The 24,000-nt window shown below is 41.0% G+C and overlaps 1 protein-coding gene and 2 long non-coding RNA genes across 4 annotated transcripts in view; all 3 read right to left on the minus strand.

Annotated features, from left to right (window-relative positions):
* Window positions 1-24,000, minus strand: part of LOC138022063 (ATP-binding cassette sub-family A member 2-like) — a 78,521-nt gene that overhangs the window by 36,804 nt on the left and 17,717 nt on the right. The window contains exons 13-23 of one of the 2 annotated variants that reach the window (XM_068869093.1): window positions 21,927-22,212; window positions 21,067-21,289; window positions 19,580-19,915; window positions 15,249-15,566; window positions 13,577-13,818; window positions 12,870-12,950; window positions 11,926-12,122; window positions 10,697-10,966; window positions 9,218-9,444; window positions 8,381-8,423; window positions 6,676-6,879 (exon numbers count right to left, since the gene is read on the minus strand). In XM_068869093.1, the coding sequence (XP_068725194.1) occupies window positions 6,676-6,879; window positions 8,381-8,423; window positions 9,218-9,444; window positions 10,697-10,966; window positions 11,926-12,122; window positions 12,870-12,950; window positions 13,577-13,818; window positions 15,249-15,566; window positions 19,580-19,915; window positions 21,067-21,289; window positions 21,927-22,212 (2,427 nt within the window). The remainder of the gene's footprint in view (window positions 1-6,675; window positions 6,880-8,380; window positions 8,424-9,217; window positions 9,445-10,696; window positions 10,967-11,925; window positions 12,123-12,869; window positions 12,951-13,576; window positions 13,819-15,248; window positions 15,567-19,579; window positions 19,916-21,066; window positions 21,290-21,926; window positions 22,213-24,000) is intronic. The other variant, XM_068869097.1, reaches the window with a different exon arrangement.
* Window positions 1,114-2,798, minus strand: LOC138022185 (uncharacterized). Its single transcript, XR_011126535.1, has 3 exons — window positions 2,728-2,798; window positions 1,861-1,924; window positions 1,114-1,216 (listed from the first exon to the last, which is right to left on the minus strand). It is a non-coding gene; the product is annotated as an uncharacterized lncRNA (long non-coding RNA).
* On the minus strand, window positions 2,805-5,528 carry LOC138022179 (uncharacterized). The gene is made up of 3 exons (XR_011126534.1): window positions 5,432-5,528; window positions 4,468-4,573; window positions 2,805-2,839 (listed from the first exon to the last, which is right to left on the minus strand). It is a non-coding gene; the product is annotated as an uncharacterized lncRNA (long non-coding RNA).

The raw sequence follows: 24,000 nt of genomic DNA on the forward strand, positions 1-24,000 counted from the left end.
ATGGAATTTCACGTCATACCACATCGTCCGGAAAGAGTTGCAAGATGAAGGTAGTGACGGTGGCAGTGACTCCGAAAACATATTGACCACGATCATAAACACATAGGCCGAACTTGCTTCACTGAACAAAAACGCTCCAGGGTACATGACAGGGGTGATGGACCACCTGCAAAAGAAGGTTAGTGAAAATGAAAACGTCCGATATCGATTTCAGGTCGAGTCAAGAAAAAAATTAGCGCATGATTTAACTCTGCTGTCGTGCTGTGGAAAAAAAGTCCCTTTTCTTCGCTTTTGCACTACTTCTCTTAGTGACTGACTGAAAAATGTCGCAGCATATTCTTAGCCAATCAAAACCAACTGTGGTTTGCTGGCCTGTTTTTTCCTGCACTTCGCGCCGGATGCATCATTTACTTTGCGTGGTGCTGATTGGCCCATCGATTTCTCTTAGTCCGCCAGCTTTCGGTTTAACATAGCATAATCGGTTGACACGAGATAAAGCAACTTTGTCAAGTACGAGGAGATAAAACAGCACTGACTTACCCGTAGAGCAAAAACAGGCAGACAACAGCTGGAAAGTTGGTGTCAGAGGAGTAGGGCAGGCACATTAAACCATCGCAGTAGAGCGATGCAGGCACAGGCTGGAATCAAGTAGTTACACTGAAGGGAGAGAAACACAAGCATAAACGAATAGAATGAGGTGTATTTGATTGCCTTCTCAAAATAATAGTTCGACAACTGAAGATTTCAGTTCTGAGAACGCGCAGTAACTAATATTTTGTCCTCCAACCTAATACACGTGCGCAATACAAAAAATCGAACTCGCTTTTCAATCTAAGGCCCTCAAACTAACCCTAAGGTTACTTCTTGTCAACACCGTTTGACGCCGACTATTTTACTCAAGCCCCTGTCTTCCTACTTGTAAATGGTTATATTATATTATATTTTTTCCAGTTATTTTTGTCTGTTGTGTCCAACTTGCACTAAAATAGTTTCTATTTGGGCTGAGCGAAACAAAGGGAATAGAAAAAGGAATGGCTTACCACATCCCATGCATAGTTCGAAAGCCAGTAGATAACGGGATCCACACCACTGACAAACTGAAGATGTTTGGACTTTTGACGCTCGCTCGGTGACAAGAAACACGACAAAGCTGGCTGGTACAAAGGACATAGCTATGATGACAAATATGGCGATCACAAGGTCTGTTCCTTGACGCCTAAGAGCAAATAAAAAAGACAGTATTAATCACGTTTTCAGGAACTCAATACCTTCAAAAAATCATACCCCCCCCCCCCCCCATCCCCGCAGAGGAGGCATCATTGTAGCCTGCGCTTATATAGAGTTGCAGTGATATAGTATTACATATGTAGTGTGTGTTACTTGAAAAATGCAAGCGCGAACGGAATAATCGGGAAATGATGACGTTTTCACATTAAATGCCCGCAAGTAATTCTTGGGTAATTATGACGTAGAAGAAAATGGCCGAAGAACAAGAGATCACGTGAACATAATTGTGGAAAAACATCTTGCCCTTTGTCACGGTGCGTCATACGTTTATACAAGGTCCGTACTGCCACGACTTCGGGCCAGTTTATCAACCAATGAGAAGGATCACCAAAATCAATCGCGACTTCCACGCGCAATTCTTCCCGCGCTTTGAGCAAGTTACACGGAATTGCTACGAATTTGGATTGGTTCATTTGCGCTGTTTGCACCTGCTGTGATTGGTCAAAATAATTACTTTCAGTTGGTATTTGCTTTACTACACTCGATTGAAAACGGCTCTATACCACTGGTCAAGAGGAAACTGAGCCCATCATGGCGCCGATGTTCCCAATAAAGACATATCTCTTCACTTACATATATCTGACTGACAATTGGTTCTCGTCGGTTTTATTAAAGGGGTGATTAAATACTGTTATACCTGCCGAAAGAGATGAAGAACAAACACAATTAGTAAAATCTTTCTAACACTTAAAAAGCATTAAACTCTAGACAATGACAAAGTCCTGACGGGGAAGAACGTTAACCATTCACATTCCAAGTCGACTCGACTGTTTCGAGTAGCGAGCATAAAGAAGCGAGACCGTTAAATGTCCCTTAACCCCAAAATATTTTTTTCGCTAAAATGAATCTTTGCACCTGTTCGAGACGCATTGCGGCCATTTTTTCCTTTTTCTAACAAATCCTGCCATTTTATAGGTTTCGGAAGTTGCGAAAATCCAAGCATCGGTTGTTCACGACCGAATGAGAAGGGGAGTGGGTCTATTCCTGTTTTTACGTCACAATCTACTTTTGCATGCATTTTTACAAAGAGAAATGTAAATCAGTTTGTGACGTAAAAACAGGAATAGAACCACTCCCCTTCTAACTCGGTCGTGAACAAAAGATGCTTCGATTTTCGCAACTTTCGTAGCCTCTAAACTGGCAGGATTTGTTAGAAAAAGGAAAAAAAAGCCGCGATGCGTTTCGAACAGGTGCAAAGCTTCATTTTAGCGAAAAAAATATTTTGGGGTTATGGGCATTTTAAGTTAAAAATTCCGAATTTTAACTTAAAATGCCCATAACCCCAAAATATAAACAAATCGGTCACTTTGGCAAAGTGACCGATTTGTTTATAAATCGTTTGATTAAGCGGTTAGCTTTGGAGAGGAAAAATAACGCAAATTAATAAGATCTACTCGCAGACATTAACTTTGTACAATCAGTGTGTATGACGGATCATACCATAGGCTGCTGGATTCCCCTTCTCCTTTGACAGAGAGGCACGGAGAATTGCATTGTTCATGACATTTAAGTAGTTTGGTAAAGCGTGGTAACCTTTACTGTTGTACCAAGCCTAAAATGAGAAAGAAGAATCGTTAAAGCTCTTGACAGGGGATAAAACGAACTCCATCACCAACAACAAACGTACTTCGGAGCGATACGTTCTCGTTTTTTTCAAACGTTCCCCACCTGGTTAGTGGAAAGAACAGTAGCGAAAAAGTCTTTTGGGAATTTGATTATATTAATATGCAAAAATAGAGGTACATTTTTCTATTGTTTTGGCACCAACATGGCCGTCTTATCACGTGAGTGCAATAAAAGAATACAAGGACAGTCGAGCAAATGCACGTGACGTCACCTTCATGACATTACATCAAACCAAATGGCTTCGCTGAAGCAACACGTTTTCGTGTCCGCAGTAGAATGAATAAGCTGTATTGACAACTACAGAAAAAGCTGAATTATCTCTTTTTCTGAAAGGAACTGAAGTAGGTATCGTAGATTAGAATTAGGGACGACGGGATAGAGCTGATCAATGTATAATGGGATCGATTCCCGGACTTGTCATCATACGCAGGTCTTTGTTGGTTCTCTACTCTCTTCCGAGAGGTTTTTCTACAGGTACTCCGGTTCTCCCCTCTCGTCAAAACTCAGATTTTTATTTGATTTGCTCTGCATTACGCCTGATTTATATCAATCAATCAGTACTTGGGGTGTAGGGATGGCGCAGTGGTGAGAGCACTTACCTCCCACCAATCTGCCCCGGGTTCGATTCCCAGACTCGGCGTCATATGTGGGCTGAGTTTGTTGGTTCTTTACTCTGCACCGAGGTTTTCTCCGGGTACTGTGGTTCCCCCACCTCCCTTCAAAAACCAACATTTGACTTGATTCGCATTGATTGTTAATGTCTCCAATTAGCGCTCCAGCGCTAGAACGACTAGACACTGAAGTAAGTTACTTTCTTTTCTAACCAATTAATGGCGCATTGGTGCTGGGATATGTAACTTCGACATTTATAGGGATAAGAAAAATTAAGAATTTTTTTATTCGTTTACGAAGTCCTTCCACTGCAACACATAATTGACTCGAATTGACCTGCTCTTCGGTGTGCTCGAGCACAAATGACGTCACAGAAGTCCACGTTGCAGCCACATTGATCAACAGAATGCTATCCGAAGTCTGGTTTTCGTCAGATTCGAGTCCTCGGGATGCAATTAAACGAGCATATGATAGTCAATGAAAACTGAAGCAAGCCTTTTAGATGCAACAGGCCCTTTACATAACCGTGTCACGTGACCTTGTCAATCATAAAAAATGGTCGTGGTACAAAGTAGACGCCAGAAATGGAAAGAGCGTGATGAAATTAGTCAGAGTGCCAATTTTGAGGCCACTGACATTTATGTGAGAGATTTTTCAGTAATTTTAATGTTTAAAAATTTACTGAGATTTACATGGCAAACAGCTGCTGCATGGCAAAGCTTGGCATCCAAGCATTAAAATCACTGTAAAATCTCTCTCATAAATGTCAGTGGTCTCAAAATTGGCACTCTTACTAATTTCACCACGTTCTTTCCATTTCTGACATCTATTTTCTACCAGCACCATTTTTTATAATTGAGAAGGTCACGCGACACGGTCCTGAAAGGGCCTATTTTTCCTCTTCACATGCGACCCAAAACACAACTGACTCTACTGACAAACCTTAACGGCTTCCCTGATAGCCAATCGTCTGACAGACGGTATTTTCACTTTGTCGAGTTTCTGAGGCACCCAACTAACGACTTCACCAAAGGACAAGGCCCCATACCTGGAAGTTATAATAGCATTTTATTATAAAACGTAGCGCATGAAGCGAATTGCGTAATTACATTACATTAGAATAAACCTAGTAAAATTACAACTTGTCAACTTGATGTGGACAGTGCATTACATTTTATAATTACTTTGAATTTGTATTTTTCACATTTTTAAATCACTCCGAATTTACAGCCTGCAACTTCGAAATGATAAAAAGTTTACTACACATAATTAATAATGTTGGAAAATATCCAGCTAGAGACCATGAGCTTTAAAGCACATGTGGGGGAAGAAACTTTTCTTAAAGCGCTCTGTTTTATATTTCATCAGGAATGTATTTTACTATAGACAGAGATAACATAAATAATAGGACGGAATGAACGAATGCCCGAAAGGGCATCATCTAAGACGGATCAAAGGACAAACCTGACCGTACTGACGAGCCAGTTTGAGAGTTGCTATTCTTTCGTCGAAAGAAGAGCTTAGCGAGTGCAGTGCTCGAGGAATTATCCCGAGCCAAAACACTGATGATGACATTTGTCTCGAAGATGTGATGACGTTTTAGGATCTTAGTCAGTGGCACATAAAACTGTGGGCAACTGCTCCGCGTTACGTGCCCAAATTTTCACGAGGTCGCGGTGTACAGACGAAATGGTCATATTGTTGCTTTGCAACGCATGCGCTTGATTACTGGTGTTATGATCGGCCCGCTGAATTACTGAACTGTCAAAGTATTTACCTAGATTTTGGTTTGACGAAAGTCGATTAACGACCATTCGTTTGTACCATGATATTGGAGATCATTTTGAAATGTATTTTCCGCAAGACTAAGATCATGCATGCACATAAGAAAGATAACAATACAAACCTGTGAAGCTTAAATGTTTGTGTGGTATACAACAGATACTTCGAGATATTCCTGCCAGTAATGTTCCGCAGTGTGTCCCTTGTAATGGTAACTAATGGTATGGGGAGTGGCCCCGCTGCACCCCTGTCACACACATAGGCAGTCTTGTTACGTGAGCATCGACACCCTCTACCAGTGTCCTTGTGAGTTATCGAGTGAGATATGTTGGAACTGTTCGAGAAAATATACGGCAAATGCCAATTTGAAGGATTCAAGTAATCGTTTGACAGTTCATTGACGGAAGACGAACAGGACTGGCTAAACATCTGCGCCAGTTGCTCCTTCGAAGGTCTCTCTCCTAAACTCTGTTTTGTCGCGTTGAGTGACCGTACCGGTCGAGGGCAACATGTTGCACCCACTCCAGAGGGCAGGGTCCGGGTTTTCTCAAGTCGATAAGCTAAGTGGTTGTGTTCTTTCGCCTCGTTTGCGAACGGGATGTAGTTTGGCCGCGGAAACATGGACGGAGACAGTTCCAGAGGGGTTTGGTCAGGTGACTTTGGGAATGACAGAGCCATAGTCATGGCAATAGCAATAAAAATGGCGGGTAGAAGGATTTGAGAAATGACCCCTTTGAAGTTGCGTCGAGCATGATGGAATCGTTTCAACACCAAAGCATAAAACTGTTGCATTTTCAGACGAAAACCAGCCAGCGTGTGAGTGCTAACGCCTTGAAATGCTGCGTTTAATGATGGTGTCTGATCGCCTGTAAAAAACAATGGCTGATGGTGTTAGTTTGTAAAGAAAGTGTGATGCTGCGTTGCTGCGTACTTGAAGAGAGGAAATGCGGTAATATCAGCTGAGTTGATGAAAGGAAATCAACCAACGCAGAGCGAATGAAAATTTGACGGTGGGCTCGAAACGTTCACTTTCTTATTTCCCGGCGCCAGTCAATTAACTTTCATCAACTGAGACAAGACCAAAGTTCACACAAAAAAGGTTACATGAATTATTGCAAGCTTCATGAGCAGAAAAATTAAACAAATACTGAAATGAACGGATAAACAGATGAATGGACCTAAAAACAAACAAAAAAGGAACAAATACATAGAATCATAACAACTTTGCTGCTTCATGGAAAGCAGAATAACCCAGCTCCAAGTAAATGTCTTTGCTGAAAACAAGGTTAACACATCTTGGAAACTGGCAACTGCCTGTTTCACGTCACTTATCAAAGCTGGCTAGTCAATGGAAGTTACATCACCTACCATCTTGAAAGATAGCCTCTTCTTGTATCTCCGGAGATAACAGCCGTTCCCTTGTGTCATACCGACCACTTGACAGATCCTTCAGTTCCAATTCTCTTCCTGCCATTAGATCCAGGTTCCACTCGTCATCCTGTTCCCCGCTGACCCCAGAGCTTGGGGAATCACCAGGGTTCGAGGAGCTTTCAAAGTTTGATGAGTTGACTTCTAATGTGGAGTGCGAGCAAAGAAGAGAAACATTTAATTAAATCTCTCAGATAGCATGCGCGCTATGATTGGCTAATTTACCGGGCTATATTCTACAGTACGGTCCACAACATGTAAGTTTGGAATTTTGATTCAAAATTTTCAAGAATGTTTTTTTTTTTATGTTATGTGAAACAAACTTGTGAAACTCTGGGAACCTTGCAAGCAACTACTTCAAAAAAGCCTATATGATTTATCCGTCTTTCATATTTGTACGCATAGGCCACGGGCCATAAATCAACAGAAAAAAAACTCGGTCCGTAACTTACGGTACGGACCTCGAACTCGGATAGTAAGAGGTATTTGATGGAACAAAATGGCATATTTGGGCATATAAATCTGAGATATGTAGTTGTAGATTGTATTTTGTGCCAAAAAACTAGAAAAAAACAAGATGATAAAATCCGAATTTGTCATTCCGGAGGAAATCAACGCCACTTTAAGGTTGCCAGTTCTTTCCATTCTTGTTTCGCCCGTTTTTTTTTTTTAATCCTGAGCTAGAGAACGAAGAAATAATTGAAATCTGAATGTATAGCAAAGTACACGAAATAGACGAACTCCACTTTTACAGTCATCATCAGTTCCTTCTCCCCGTTTGGAGAATAGGGCCGGCCACTTTTACAGTACGTGCCTTTTTATTACTAATTATTTTTGTTTCATTGGTGTAGACTATCCAATAGGCCATTTTCGAAATATCAATATTCAACTTGATAGTGAGGCAGAGAGGACAAACACAATAGAAACAATTTGCAATGAATGTGAAAGATATTAACATATCACCCACTTTCCTTTGTCCTTGTCCTCTAAAGCTCTCTTTCAAACTGAATTTTAATATGTCGAATGTAGCCTATTAGAAGCTGTTGATGGGTTGTCTTGGTGTCTGATTGGCTATTAAGTGTACACTTGAAGATATATCTACCGGTAAATTGTAAGAGGTCTTACTTGTAATGAGAACCCATGAGGTCCACATTTTAGTGTTTGTCCTTGTACGGAAATGGGCCCACAGATAGAAAAATGATTGACCAGGAGCATGTAAAAATATACATTCAAAATTAAACTGAACCTGAAACTGAACTGTACTGCTGTAGTAATGAATGAACTACAGAGCCAAGCAAGAACAGGATAAAGGCGTAAGAACAACTTCAACATTTACAGAGAAACCTGGAAAAAAAAACTTGGGGCTTGAAAAGGAATCGAGTTCACGACCACGTGATTACTCCGCACTCTGCTATACTCACTGAGCTATCAGGTGAACTCGGTCAACATCGAGGTCGTATAGTTTCTAGTCAAAGAGGGTAAATACAGGAAGGTGAATAGCAGAAACTTCAAAGGCAGGATTCCACCTCACTAATTTAACGAATACCCTAAGCCAGTGTTTCACCGCGAATTCAAAATGTGGAAAGGGGAAATCAATAATATCATGACGGAAATTTTGCCAAGTAAAAACCGTATAAACTCCAACCTGAGTCGTCTCGAGATGCAACATCAGTTACCTTGAGGAAAACCTGAAAGAAAATAATTTGAATCTATGAAAAAAGGGGCACGAATGTCAAAAAGGGCAAGATTAAGCGGGTTGCGCGTAGGCAGTTAAAAAAGAAATGTCGCCCAAGGCGTTTGAAGCTTATTTAACTCGATCTCGACACTGGCATTTCGATAATCGTTTAATATCACCTCGCTTTAAATTTACGATTATCATCATTATTTTACAACTATGAACGTCTGAGTGAAAAGGAATGCTCGGAACTGAAACTGTGCCTTTTTAAATACAATCAAGTCAGTGTCTAGACAGGGGACTCCATTCTGTGGCTAAACCTTCAATAAGACTCAGTAAGAATTTTAGACAGCAAACGTGACACAACGAGAAACATTTTAAAATAAGGGCTTAAGCTTAGCCACTGTTGAGATGTGATTCTACACCACATGACCAGAAATACCTGACAATGAAAAATCCCGGTATCTTGCTCTTTCGAGAAGTTGTTCCTAAAAACTAGAGCTCCGAATTCAAATTCATTTCCGGGGTTTTTTTTTTCTCTTTTTACTCTGTTCAGCCGTTGGGCTTGCTTTGAGTAGAGTTAGAGTTGCCAAATCAAATTCCTGGCACGGCTCATACCACTTCATTAGGCTAACTCTAGCGACTACTCGACAGAGGCGATACTTATTAACCTAGTCGAAATTCCGTAGTTTCGTGCATTAGGTGTCATGTGCAGCCCAATGAAATGATTGAGGAAAAAATTCCTTCCCTTATCTCTCGCTCCTGCGAACCAAAATTGAGAACTTGCTCAGCAAAATAGTTTCTTACCTCTTCTAGGGCAGTGTCTGTCAGTCCAAAGCTATCAATCCCCAATTCACTTTTTTTCTGCTCCAGATCACTAAAGAATCTTTCAAAGCCTCCTCGTTTCACGGAGTTATCAGGGAGAATAAATGTTAGTTCCTGTTGCGTGTTCTGCTGTAACTCGGCAGCTTGAACGTGAGATCTGATGAAGTTCGTCACCTTTTTCACATGGTCCTCGCTGTTGTTTCTATGATCTAAAAATTAGTCATCATGAATTCACAATTTGTACAATGCACTAAGGTGAATATGAAAACAGCTCAAACCAAACACTCAAATGCGCAGCAATCGCTGCAATAGTGAACTTGTGATTGGAGTATGAGAACGACTACGAGTGTGAGTTTTCTGTACTGGGCACGAGCATTGCGTTCAAAGAACAAGAATTTTCGAAATGCGTGTTCTCAGAACTGAGAACTCGTATTCGTAGTTGTCCTCGAACTCCAATCTGAAGGTCGATAATGAAACCAGCGCGCGATTTTTATGTGCACGTGAGCGAAAGAAGAAAATTCGCACACCCATAGGAACTCACGCTTTCAAGCAAAGCCAGAGAACACATGGAGGTCACTATCTGTACGACTACAAGAGCCTAAGACCGGAAACGCAAAACTTGCACCCCTAATTTGAGTGACTGACTTCTCAAGCCAAGTCATCTTTGGATTGCCACTTCCTGTACTAATTCAAAAGTTAATTTATGTACATGTGATGCAATCATACACAACAATTGACGAAGTTGACAACACCCGGCGAAAGTCTCTGCTTTAGGCGGCAATCGGAGACAACTGTTGACACATTGACCTTTTCGACCCTCTATTCCGTAATTTTTAACTCTTTTGTCCTTGCTACGCTACCCAATGGACCATTTTCGAATTTTCACCGCTGGACTGGGTCTAGCATGAAATGGAGGCTAATGCAGATTTGCCCGCATTAGCCTCCATTTCATGCTAGATCCAGTCCAGCCGTGAGAATTCGAAAACGGTCTATTTTCCCCCTCCCACCAAACAATTTTGTGTCGTAATTGACCGAAGCGGAAAATACCATAATATTCTTTGTTTGTCCCCCCGCTTCAAAAAAAAAAATTGCATAAGCATTGCTTTCAGTTTCTCTTGGGACTTACAATGTTACCAAGAGAAAACAAAAACAACGCTTATTCAAAATTTGGAGGGACAAACAAAGAGTATATTGATCTTTGACTACAAACGGGCAACATTGAGTTGGGGAAGGGACTCTTGGAAAATTTTTTGCGCGTTTCAAATAGCCCTGTTATTTTACGCATAACAATTGCTGCTCAGACACAATGTGTCAACTCATTTTGACGCCGATTGGAGTCAAGGAACGAAGATCTCTTGGAGAAAAAATCATTCCTCTTCCCGATACTAATTACTATCACTGAAATTTCTGAACAGGACTCGCTTTCGAAATGAGGCTACATTGTACATGAAAGTGACTCACTAGGCTTAAGTGTATTATTGAACGACATCACCCCTGAAGTTTCCAGCCCCTGGCTTGATCCCGTGGGTGGCACGTGAATATTTACCATGGACCCTTGGGGAGTTCTATCGCGTTTTTTCACCAGAGTGAGGTGGTACCCGTCTCCAAAATGGCTCTTCAAGAATAGCGGTGAGCCAACACAGCGCAGCTTCCCGTTTGAAACAATGGCAATGCGGTCTCCAAGTAGATCAGCTTCGTCCATAAAATGCGTGGACAGCAAGATAGTTCGGCCTACAGTTGCAATAAGAACATTAGCTTGGTCAGGTCAATCCATGAAATCGCGCCTAACAAGGTAACCATTAGCTTTGAGGCCACCACCTCCAAAAGTGACACAGGCCATGTTAGAGTACAAAACAAAAGCAGGATGTCGCTCGCGTTTTGCATAATATTAGAGTCAAATTCCCGAAAGACTCTTTCGCAATTGTTCACAACACCAACATGTCCGCCAATAACGTCTGTTGCAAGCCGAGACGTACTTCATTTATAATATGAATGGAACAATATTCTGATGCTATGCTTTCCAAAGCAGACTTAACAGAATGAACTAGGAGAGCAGGTGTTAGGAATATACGTTCTTTAGAGAAAACGGTGCACGGAAAACAGAAATGTCGAACTGAACTGGGGTTCAAAGTATTCTGTACATTGATTCTACTATGGCAAATAAGGAAGGTAGTCTGGTTTCTTCTGAATGCACCCTCAAAATGCACTTTTGAACCATTTCATTCGCCATAGAGAACATGTGGAAATTAAAACAGAAAAGGAACTTGAAGTTTTCTGCAGGAAGAGTATATGATCGTTGATAAATCAGAAACTGTGTCGAGGCCCTTTCAAACGGTAATCCGGATTTCGTCCAATCAAAAGGCCTGAGATTTGAGCAAACACATCGGAAAATTACAAAATATCTCAATTTTATCCGTCAATGACAAACAGGCACACTTCGAGCGCTACCAACAGGGCAAGCCCCAATTTACCAAGGTGGGTCACAAATTCGAATGCTCTGCCACCGAATAACAGAAGTTCGTGGACATTAGTCTTTGATTAACCCAGTTCACGTAACAATCCTCGTGCCATTCTGAAAAGTCAAAGGTCAAATGGTGGCATATCTACGATGATAGTAAGAGTGACAGTAACTTTTAAAATAGTAAATAAGCGACAGGCTAAGAAGCAAGTAAATCTACATCTGTGGTCACCTTTCTTGTATTTAATTAGCAGGTCCCATATGGCCCTCCGAGCGTAAGGATCCACACCAGCAGTGGGCTCGTCTAAGATCACTGTTCTCGAGCCCGCTGCAAAGGCCATCGCAACTGAGAGCTTTCGCTTCATGCCGCCACTCAGGGTCTCCACTGCGCAGTGCCGTTTAGTGGGAAGACCTACGTCCATTACGAGCCTATCAAAAAAATGTCAATATTTTCAAGACGTCTTGGAACGGTTGCTGGAAGCTTGGTTAGCGCTAACCTTTGGTTAACAGGTATCAAAACCTATAGGTTTCCATGGCATTTAACGCTGGTTAGTGCTAATCATGCTTCGAGAAATCCGGGCCTGTTTGTCAACGTAGCTAGGTGGAAAGGGTAAATATCCAAGTCAATTCCAAATTTTCAGTTGCACTGTACAAATAAAGCTGCTGTTTCCAGTCGGAGAAACAAAACAGAATCGTAAAATGAAAATTTGCTTAAATAAGTGTGTGCGGGTCTTGGAGATCTGCACCTGCCTGAGGCGAACTTAAGTTACTGCAGCTGCGAGGTGTACAGGGAGAAGATACTTCCAATCAATTTCTTGCGCTTGCACTTTCTCAGTGGTCGTCCTTACGACAAATGATGATTAGTGACGATCGCAGCCCAAAATTTCTCCTTCTGCCTCAAGTGGAGAGAAATCTGGAAAGGAGTTCTCTGAGGCAATTTTGCCAATACTGAAGGTTTGCAAAGGTATGACGCTATGGTGGCCATACTATCCAACACCGTAAGAAGCCATTTTCTATAGACCGAATGCATAAATGGCGGCCAAAAATGTCTTCTTTTGTTTATGCGCTAATTAGACTCACTAGCCTCGCACCATTATGCATTCGGTCTATTTGCATGCATACTGACGGCCATATCATAACAGGATTGAAAGCAAGCAAAAGAGCAAGATTACTCACTGATCCATCTCTCTCTTCACATCACTTTCCGGCATTCCCTTCATTCGCGCGTAAAACCATAAATGCTCATCCACGGTCAGCCTATAATGCAGAAAAATGTGAAGATAAAGTCTCGGTTCACAGGGGAGCTTACGCGACGAGAACATCTAAAGAAAATGTAATGAGCAGTCCAGGATAGCACAGATCATATGGTACAAGAAAACGAATTGGAAGGCTCACGCAATAATAATTAACTCGCGCTTCATGACGGAGAACTCATAGGTAAAAAAAAATCAGCATTATTTTGCTGATGGAATTTTCAACAGCGTTGTTGAGGGGAAGAGGATAGTAAACTCTCAGCCAATGTGTAAGGGATTTTTTCTTGCAAAAGCACTTTAAAAAAGAACTGTAAACATCCTTAGGGCCGCGTGCTTGCCACAGGAGCATGATGTTATTCGAAGACCTCAAATGTCTTGCACAAGGTGCGCGGCTTTTATACGAATCAGAAAAATGCAGATATATGGATTCATTAATATTTCCCAAATGACATATTCGATGGCGTTGACAACGTTCTCGTGTTTAAATTCTCCCCAGCGCGACATATTAAATATAGTTTGAATAACTTTGAAAATTTCCTTGAAAAGGCGACACCGAGCTACTACAGAGATCACCACCCTACAGTGTAGCTCCCAAGAAAAAAAAATTACTAAAAATCTAGACCAACTGACCTGTCAAATAACACATTGTGTTGTGGACACATGCCTAGGCTGCGGCGAATCTTCTCCATATCCATGCGGATGTCACAGCCATAAATATAAGCTGTACCTTCTGTAGGCGGGAACAGACCCGTTAAAATGGACATAGTGGTGGTCTTGCCTGCGCCGTTATGACCAAGGAACGAGGTAATCTGTCCCTCATAGAGATTCAGAGTTAATCCATCCACTGCTAGTTTCTTTCCCTCCTTGTATACCTGAGATCAGTAAAACAATGCTTTGAGCATGCGACAGCGTTCTCCGCTTGGACATGAAGTTTGTAGACAAAAACATTGGAATTGCGGGTGTTTGCAAGCCTCACTCTCACCAATGAATTTTTCAAATTGTCAGTTGAAACCAAGCTTTCGTTGGAAAGAGATATATAATATATTTTTTGACATTCGAAAAATCCGTCCGAGTTCTCTTATACTCTACTACTGATCGAACGTCGGCTCCTGGAAACAAGGCTTTTCAACAAGGTGTCCTGCTTTTTCCTTATGGAGACGTCGCGTGTTAACCCTAGTAATCGAATGAAGAGATGAATTTATCAACGATTTCAGTAACCTGCGATCAGGCGTACTTTTTCTTAGACATGGTGCGAAAAGGTACGCCTGATACAATTTCTTAACGAGTCGTCTGCTCGTAGTCCAGAATCTGGACTTTACTCTGATTGGCCGAAAAACAATAGAGCTTTTGGAGCCTCGCTCCGATTGGTTACAGAATTGCAAATCATACTTCTTGTAAATCGGTTAACAGCTGATGAAATTATGGCCGCCAAGAAGGATTCAACACGAGTGGTGTTTAGGCTCTGTTTACAGCTGCTGTTGCTTCGCCTTCAGATTTTTTTTCAAAAACCTTTAAAGGAAGAGCGGAGAGAATGCATCCGAAGAATGGTTTAAGTAAAAGAAGACATAATAATACAGGCCCGAACATTCTAGAAGAAAATGCATCGTTCTTCTTCCACCAACTCGAAAACGTTTGTAGTTGTGGCAAGTCCTTTGGAATATATTCGGAAGCAACAAGTTGCGAATCCAAAAAGAACCGAATAGAACTTTAGGGCTGCCACATTCGGGGAATCAGCCGAGCTTGACAGAGAAATTCGACACTGTTTACGGAATCGCTGAACAATCTGAACACACTAGCAAAACGATAGCTGAGTAGCTGCTACTGAAAAACTAGAATTTCTCAAAGTCCATTTTTCTCATATCTATTTTTATAGCATCTTTTATTGGCATCTCAAATATTCGAGTTTAAATAAAATCTATTGTACTGTTGATTGAGGCTGATGATGATATGAGGAATTCGGGCTTTTTCTGCCATTTTATCTCGAAATTCTTTGTTCCTTGATGGTTTAAACAGAGAAACCGCACCAACTGTCAAGCAGGATTTGCAGAAATAGCTTTGATTGCAGAAATCAAAGCCAGAGTGCTATTTTGTTTTTGTCGCGTCTTTACTTGAATCGCAGCGTGCAGGTAATTTCCGGTAAAATCTGATTGGCTCACATTTATAGCATGACACATGATAACATCACTCTTGACAGGTGGGCGGCAGACGACTCGTTAAGAAATTGTATCAGGCTTACTTTTTAGCGCGTTGTCTCAAGAAAAGTACGCTTGATCGCAGGTTACGATTTCAGTTGCCACTGTACCTTCTTAAGATTCTCTATAGTAACACCCAAGGGCAAATGTATAGGCTCTCGTTCATAAGCCAGTAACCCTTGTCCCTGAGGAGCATCTTCTAGATCGTCCGCAGTCATCATCTGGAATGCACTGCGCCTCATCTTGGGGCACGCCTGCGTGTTATGACCAAACCAGTAAGAGGGTTGACAGACAAAGTACCAGGGACGAGGCAGCCCATAAGATCCCGGATGAACTGCTTCAATGTACCACACTAGGACAGCATAGATAACTGTATCCATCAACATGCAGTAAAACACTTTCAGCAAATTGAAATCATCTCCTTTGATCTGCAGGGAAAGAGAAAGCGGGTTGGAATATTTCAATTTTTTTGACAACTTCATCAACTCATTAAGGACGGTGCCTACTAATTGAAAGGTATTTTTGTGCGGTTTACTGAATATGCGGGAGTAGCAGATCTTAACAAGTGTTGTTGAAATCCAAAAAGAAAATTAAGGGGAACCACGCATTTTTCGAAGATAATTAATCAACAATATTTGTAAAAAGCTTTAAAATACAAACAATGTATGGCGTTCTTTTCCAAAGTGAAGCTTAATTATTTGTGAAAAATGCGTGGCTACCCCCCAATTTCCTTTTTGGATACCAACAGCACTTGCTAAGATCTGCTTTCTCCGCATAGTTTTGAACCGCGCAAAAATATTCCTGTATTAATAAGCATCACCCATAGGGAATCCGAGTATCTCGAGATGCACAGAAGGTATGCGTAATGACAATAGTAGGCACCGTCCTTAAGTATCTCAGACAACATTTAGAAGTGAATTTCTACACATGATGGCTGCAAAAGAAGTCAAGAGACTAATGGCCGATTATGCTCATCATCAATTTCGACCCCAGAGCTCTTCTCTTTAGCGCATGACCGAGGGAGAGCAGAGCTCTGGGCCGGGAAACCCTGAAACAAAATGTCCTCTCACTGGAACTCCTTGGGGTTACAATATCAAGTGATCTAAGATGGAATAGCCATGTTAATGAGATTGTGAAGACAGCAGATAAGCGTTCGTAATTTTTCGTGCAGCTCAAAAGACCAAAGTTACCTAATTTATTGTACTTGCATATAAGATCTGTCAGGCTTGACTTATGCCGTACCAGTATTTTATCAAGCTCTGTCCTTGTATCTCAAGTACGAAATAGAATAGGGACAGAAAAGGGCATCGTCAATTATCTATTCAGGGATAATGTACAGTGATGCCTTAGAGCATCCAAATATCCCTAAGGTCGATTATTTCCTATTGCGAAGCCATTTGCAGAAAGACATTTTTCAATATTATCAATGACAAGGATAGCAAGCTAAGTAACTTAGTACCAGCGCCAAACCACTCAGCCTATTCGCTTAGACACAATCGATCCTTCAAGATTCCCAAGTTTAAGACGGACCGTTTTAAGAACACTTTTATGGTGGCCTCGAATATATATTATTTAGTCAATCTTAAATTTTTTTAATAGTATATAATGAACTAGTTTTTAAATATGCAATTCAGCCCTTGGGATGCTATGTATTGACACTATCTATCTATCTATCTATCTATCTATCTATCTTGAAGAACAATAGAAAGCGTCTCTGATTGGTGCATTTATTTTAGGAGTGAGCACGTGCCGTAAGGTTCAAATAGCCAATTTTTGACTATAACAACCCTAGGGCGCATGTTCTCCTACAGAAAGTTTCCCAGCGCAGACATAAGATCCGAGGCTCAGTTGACGAGAATGGCTCATCATAACAACGTCATGAATAAGAATTGTTAATAACTTCTAATTGTCGAAACACAACGATCTTTAAATAATGAATACTTTGAACTAGTTTGAACGTAACTTAGTAATGAGTTCCAATTTCTCATCGTTCTTGGATCAAAACTATAGTAACAATACTCATGATTACAATTAACTTGAATGAAAAATTTAGTTGAAAAAGACCTGTCATACGTTGTTTCAGTAAAAAATAATCAGGTATAAGCAAAGCAATACAATTGTTGACTGCTAAATGGAATATACTAAATCGATGAATTTTACGTATATCATTTAAAGAATCTAAATCTAAGGACTGTTAACATCTCTGTGACAGAGTTAGTGCTATAGTCTCCTTTGATAAATCTCGCCGCTTGCCGCTGGACTGCTTCGATTGCATCAATCTGGTCTTGTCTGTATGGATCCCATACTGCCATGGCATACTCCAAGTTTGGTCTCACAGTGGTAATAAACGTCTTAACCCTTTCATCCCCAATACAAGATCGAATCGTTCATTCTCCTACCTCGTACCATAGCTTTCTTTGTTAGGAAGTCATGAGAATTTGGTGACCAACAGCAATGATTTTCGTACGCAAACTACCGGTAATTTGTGTTGTTGATAATTTCTCGGCTTATAGCTGCACATAAGCATTCAATTGAAGCTCTTGCAGCATTAGAAAAATTTTTTTTTGCAAAAATATTCGGCTACAAACCGAACCCCCTATCTTGTAGAGATTTCACTAGTTTACAGTTTAATTTGGTGCAAAAATTGATCGGCTTATACCCGAATAAATACGGTATATCAATATCACATCTTAAACTGATGATTATCTTCATTCTCAATACCTGTGTGACTAACATTTCATTGAAATTGAGGAGGAGAATTTACATGATAATCACCTCTGGGAGTCAAAGGGTTAAGCCCCGGCTGCACATTCAAACATTGTTATAAAACATTTGTTGGATCAACGTTTGTTTGATGACGTTTCTTCAACATTTTTGTTGGAAAATTGTTTTTATTTCGATCAAACATTTTCTCCAACATAAAACAAATGTAAAAGCGTGTAGTCGCCCTTTCAACAAAGTTGAATGGCAAAGACCAATCAGAGTGAAGGGTCCAGTCTCCAATCCGAGAACCAAGAGCAATCCAAAATGGCGGACGTCACTAACGTGACATGTTTTCAACAATGCTATATGCGTATGATCGTTAGAGGCGTTCTTATAACAATGTCGGGAAGTGTTCTGCTAACAACAGGGCGCTTACGCAACATAACAATAGCTCTAATGAGCAAAAACAAAAGCTCTGCATGCCCTGCACGTTCGTTTTTCATTTTGGTACATTTATTCGCCGTCCTTGTCCTGACAACGACGTGAATTGATCAAATTTCAGGTTGTGTAGAGGACGTGAGAACATGACGAGACATTTCTAATTTTCTCCCGAAACAACCACACAATTCATGCCATTTTTATTCCTGCAATGTTGATACACACTTTCCATTCCAAACAAGTCGGGGTTATAACGAACTTATTACAATATCGGGAAATTAATATAATTTTTAGACGACGTTCTCTTTGGCGTCGTCATCGTCCTTGCGTAAGCTCCCTAAATGGGGAGCTTAAGCACGCGCGTTTTTGACACGCAGACGGAAACCGGAAGGGAACATTTTCCGTCCCAAGACAGTGATGTCCCCAAGAGTTTTATACTAATCATCTCTAAAAGAGAAAAGATACTTGGCGATGTAAAGGTAGTTGTGCGAAGACAAGTCAAAAGGGAAAACAGCTCACTTCCGGTTGCCGTCCGCCTCTCAAATACGCATGTGCTTAAGTTCCCTAATGTTACAACGTGTAGCCGAGGCTTTAAGGACTAATCTACTGGATATCGTCACAGAATTAAGTGATCAACGATGAGAGGTTTGCTGAAATTATGTGCTGTAATCCGTATTTATTGTAGTTCAATAGAGCGTTTTCACTCACACGTGACCAGCAGCCATAATGGATTACTGAAACAAAAGAAAGTATTTGCATAAAAATAGAGTTCAATTCCCGCAGGATCAGTTTGGTACACCATCATGGCCGCCATTCCTTTGTTTTGGAACACCAATATGGCCGCCGTTACGTCAGGTGAAAACGCTCTATACCAGCTGAAATTATGTAATGTTTCCTCTAAAGATCGAATAAAAAGAAATTAAGAGAATTACTAGCGTAATCCAGTGGACTATTAACCATTTCCCCCCTGGATCAATGTTACCAGAACCACCACCTAGATGTAATGAGAAATAGGGCTGGCTATTGCTAACGAGGCAAAATTTGCGAAAAGGGGTTTTAGGAAACGATCTCCGTACTTAATCCAGTGGACTGCCAAAGATTTCCTTTTTTCTATAAAGATCCATTTGACCCTTTTCAGCCCGAGGAAACGACAACAAGATCCCCGTTTTAAAACTTATTCTTTTGGAAACGTTCACGAGAGGCACATGAAACACGTGAACTCTTGTTTTATCTTTTCTTTGTAATGTTTTCGCCGGTGAGAAAAAAAAATCTCATAAACAAAGTATAAGAAAATACGTACAGGACTCTTTCCCAAGTTGGACCATTGCACTCCGAGTCCTTCTTCTTCGTAGATGGCAAAATACCTCGCTCCCAGGCCAAAAGCAGAGGTAGAGAGGAGACTGGCGGCCATCTTCTCTTTGGCAGAAACATTCACGAACCCAGCCTCCTCTCGAATAGAGATAAACACGTAAGGGAGATAGGTCAGAAAATAGATGATGCCACCACACGCCGACGCCAGCTTGGCTTTGGAGAATAATACAGATATCAGGAAACAGAAGACGATTGTCACGATTGCAAACATCATAAGAAACACCCATACAACCAGCGGGTCACTAGAGGACAAAACCTTGCCATACTGTGGAGGCAAAAAAGACGCGATTAGTGACGTAGATAGAAGGGAATAACTTTACCCTCTTTCAAAGTCTAACTTTTGTGATGGTAGGTATTTTTATGTTACACATAAGAATAAAACACAGTTCTCAACAGAGTCTTCCCACATTGACTCTCCTTGAAAAAAAGGCCGTTGTAACTCCGGAAACGAACCGTTCCTCGGAAGATGGTTCAAGACCAAAGGGGATTGAGAACAGCAAAACTAAATATTCAATTTCATTTTGAGATGAGGCAGAGGAGTGGCCCAGCAATTAGGCCGCTTGATCAGCATGTCGATGCTTTGAGTTTCAACTGAATATCTCTTCACCGGATTTGAGTTTTGTGGTGGCTAATTCAACTCTAAAAAATATCGGAAATATCTACCTATAGTTGCTCCCTACAGAGAGGTTCCTTAAAGGGGCAACGTCAAGTTATTTTAGGGTGTTTATCTTTAGTTAACCACGAGTTTAAAACTCGAAAATGGTAATGTGGAATCCTTTACTGATAAAATTATCGTTAAGTTACAAACAAGATCATTCTGAGCAAAAACGACCTTTATCGAGGCGATTTGCCATAAAAGTTTTCAAAAACGTCGGGCCGACTTTTTTCAAGATTACCCTGTCGCAAATGCAATCCATCTCAATCTTGTCCATTTGTGTTCATCCATGCTTTTCTTTCCTTTTGCTGCATTTCTCTTGTCGTCAATGCAACGTTTCATTGTACTTTTTGGGTATTTTGGGTGTCATGAAATTGCATCATTTTGTGTGACAGAGCCCCTTTGATGGTGTTACGTAAGATTATTTAAATTACTACTTTTGCATGCACGATCCAACAATTCCTATGAACAGCCAACACAAATAAACCTTGCTGTTCCAGTCTCTCAATTCAGTGGTTCATTTCTTCTTTTTCTATTTTCTTTGCTGACACAAACAGGTACACTTAAGCTCAGGTTGTCAAAACTTCATGCAGCCTGACAGACAGCAGTCCTTCTCAGGGCACACACTGGTGTTTTGGACTTCGCACTGTCGAGATTTTTCTCTCTGCGAACATGGAACACGTTACAGGCGCGAGGCAGAGAAGTCGCGTGATGCGGGAGAAAAACACATTGCCTATAGGCTGAGCAAAACTGTTTAATACCTTGAGGATAGCAACCAATAGCGAAACTGTGATGGACATGACAACCAGCGAAGTGATAAACCAGGCAACCCAGTGAACAGCATTTGACAGACCCATCATCTTCATGACTTCCTTTAGACGCTGTTCTTTTTCATACACGATTGCCTGCACTGCCAAAGCCACTGTGTAAATCCACGACACTGTCATGCATAGCGGCATCATGTGCTCAATGATGAACATGAAACTGTGTGAAAAAAGAAACGAAAGGCCAATGACCATCACTCAAGTAATAAACCTTAAATTTAAAGTAGCTCTGGATTGGCTTTCATTAATTTTTTAAAACTTTGCCGATAGTTCTTAACTTCTATCGCAGATTGCTAATTACTATTCAACAAGATTAGTAAAGGCGAAATAAATTATAGTGGTTTTGGAGAGCTTTCATGTTGCCATGGTAACCTATTACGTCGAAATAGTGGGTGCAATTTGTTACACAATAGTTGGTGTTTCATGTGGTACCATAACATCGCTGTTACGTGATACAGTATAACAGTTATAACCCTCCTGATAACAAGGTCTTTTAAAAGTGGTGAAACTGGTTCCAGCCACCTTATGAAGCTTCAGAAAGACAAAATTTACTTATATTGTGTGCTCTGTAAAAGTTTATTCATTTTTCAGACATAATTTCTTCTATCGATCATCACTATTGCAATACCATTTTCTGGATAAGGGAATTTTGGTGCAGGTTGTTGTTGTTAAACATACCGTAGTTTTGCTCAAAATGAGACCCAAAAATCCAAACTTTGATACAACACAGTGACACTGCTCAAACGCACAACACAAAAACGAAAAAAACTCGACCGTAGGGTCAACAGAAGTCTTACTTGTCCTTGACATAACAAGGATATGGCATCTCATTTAAATATACTGCAGGCTTGATAACGTCCCTCCCAGCATGCAAATCAACAACAGCTCTTTCGATCTGATCCTGGAGCAAGGTGAATCCAAGATCATAATAGTATCGCTGACTCAAGCTCTGTGGGCCCGGTTTCCAGTAAGAATCCCGGATGCTGTCGGTTGGTGGAGTGAAATACGTCGCTTTCATTCGTATTTTGTACTTGACATGTGGTGGCAGGCTAGCGTTAGCCTTGATATTCAAGAACACGATACCTATAGGAAAAAAAAGTTATGGATCAGTCGAAGATGGCCCCTTCAAGCCCACAGACCAAAATCACCAGTGGTTTAGCCTTCAAGTGGCGGTCAGCCTGGGCAAAGTTTAGCATTTCCGACCAAACGAAGAGTTCCCTGCTAGCAGAAGTCTCTTTTCTTTTGCGTTCGCTGGGATGACGAACACGGAAAGAGACCACTGCCATGGCTCAAAACTCAAGTGTGTTGAGCATGCGCGTTGGTTACTTAGCACCCGAATCCTCACGTGATACTTCATGTTATGTGGGCTCACTTAAAGACAGCGGAATTATTGTAAAGGATGGGCTGGACACAGCAGGCTCAAGTCACAGTCAGGAAACATATCATGGGGCATGCGGGGTTTGAACAGTGCTGTCCAAGGTTGTGGACGGCGGTTGGATCAAAGAGATAGAGATAGTTTATTGAATAAAACTTTGCAACCCAAGGGTTGAATTACGTCTTATTTACAGAATGAAAGATTAAATTAATATTATATATACAAAACATCTGGATTCACCACATAATAACTAAGAACTAACAGGATCTTGAACTAATTAGTTACTATTAGGCCCCGTCAACACGTATCCGGATATTTTTGAATCCGAAACTGTTTCTTTCCGTATTCAAAAACATTTCCATCCACACGTTGCGTATTCAAATCGAAGCTGCCTGTCCACACGTATCCGGATTGTATCCGGATTCACTCTAGTGCTCAGGACTCCTCAAGGAAACAGAGGTAACAGTATGCGCCATGAAGCCCCTATCACAGGGTCCGAAATTGCGCCTTCCTGGTCGCCAATGCGACTAAAAATTGAGTACTGGCGACCAGAATTTCACAGTTGGTCGCCAGTGGGCGACCTACTATTAAGTTCAGAGCCGTTTGCCAACAAGCGTCTTACTTTTTATCCTGCCGAATCGATGTTTTTGAAATAAAAATGAAAGGAATTTTCCCGTTAACTACCTGCATAGGTCTCCTATAACGTCGCAAGCCGCCACGTTTTTTTGCGGTTTTTCATAAAATACGTATTGCGGGCGAAAAAACTGCGACTCAGTAGAGAGATTTGAGGGACTGGTGCGAGCAATGTAGCACAGTAATAACATGGCGGCTCGTGTGCGACAGAACGTGACTGGTGTTTACGTGGCTGAAATTTTCAACAAATGGGCAGATGGACATTCCAGGTCGGGTGTATTTTCTCTCGAAAATGTCCGCTTTCGAAAGCGAAAAATAATGCTTGAGACATACACAAGACCGCGCGGTCGTTGCTTTCTAGTCTCCATAAAGACGTTCAAAACGTGCATTCTCAGGAGAAAATTTTTGGCGACCACAATTTGCCATCTGGCGACTGAAAATTTTTATCCAGTCGCCAGTTGTCACCCATATAAAAAAGTTAATTTCGGACCCTGTATCAGCCATCTTGAGAATTTATTTCACGGTTAAGAAACTGGGCTCGATCTTGTTACGTCATCCGGATAAAAACATTTGGCGTCCACACGGTTCCGGATTCATATCGGATTCAAATATATTCACTTTGGAGAGCGTATTCAAAAAGTTCCGGATTCGCCAACGTATTCGCCGGATACGTGTGGACGGAAGGCGTATCCGAAAAGAAAAAGTTGCGGATTCAAAAATATCCGGATAAAAAATTTACGTCATGAAAACCTTAAGTGTGTTAAAAACCATAAAACTATTTCGAAATCTGTCTGTCTTGAAAACCAGATTGAACTGACCTGCCTATCTGAGATTACAATGCTTAGCATTTTGTAGGGGAAGCA

The sequence above is a fragment of the Montipora capricornis genome, chromosome 2 (genome assembly GCF_036669925.1).
Source record: "Montipora capricornis isolate CH-2021 chromosome 2, ASM3666992v2, whole genome shotgun sequence".
Classification (NCBI taxonomy): domain Eukaryota; kingdom Metazoa; phylum Cnidaria; class Anthozoa; order Scleractinia; family Acroporidae; genus Montipora; species Montipora capricornis.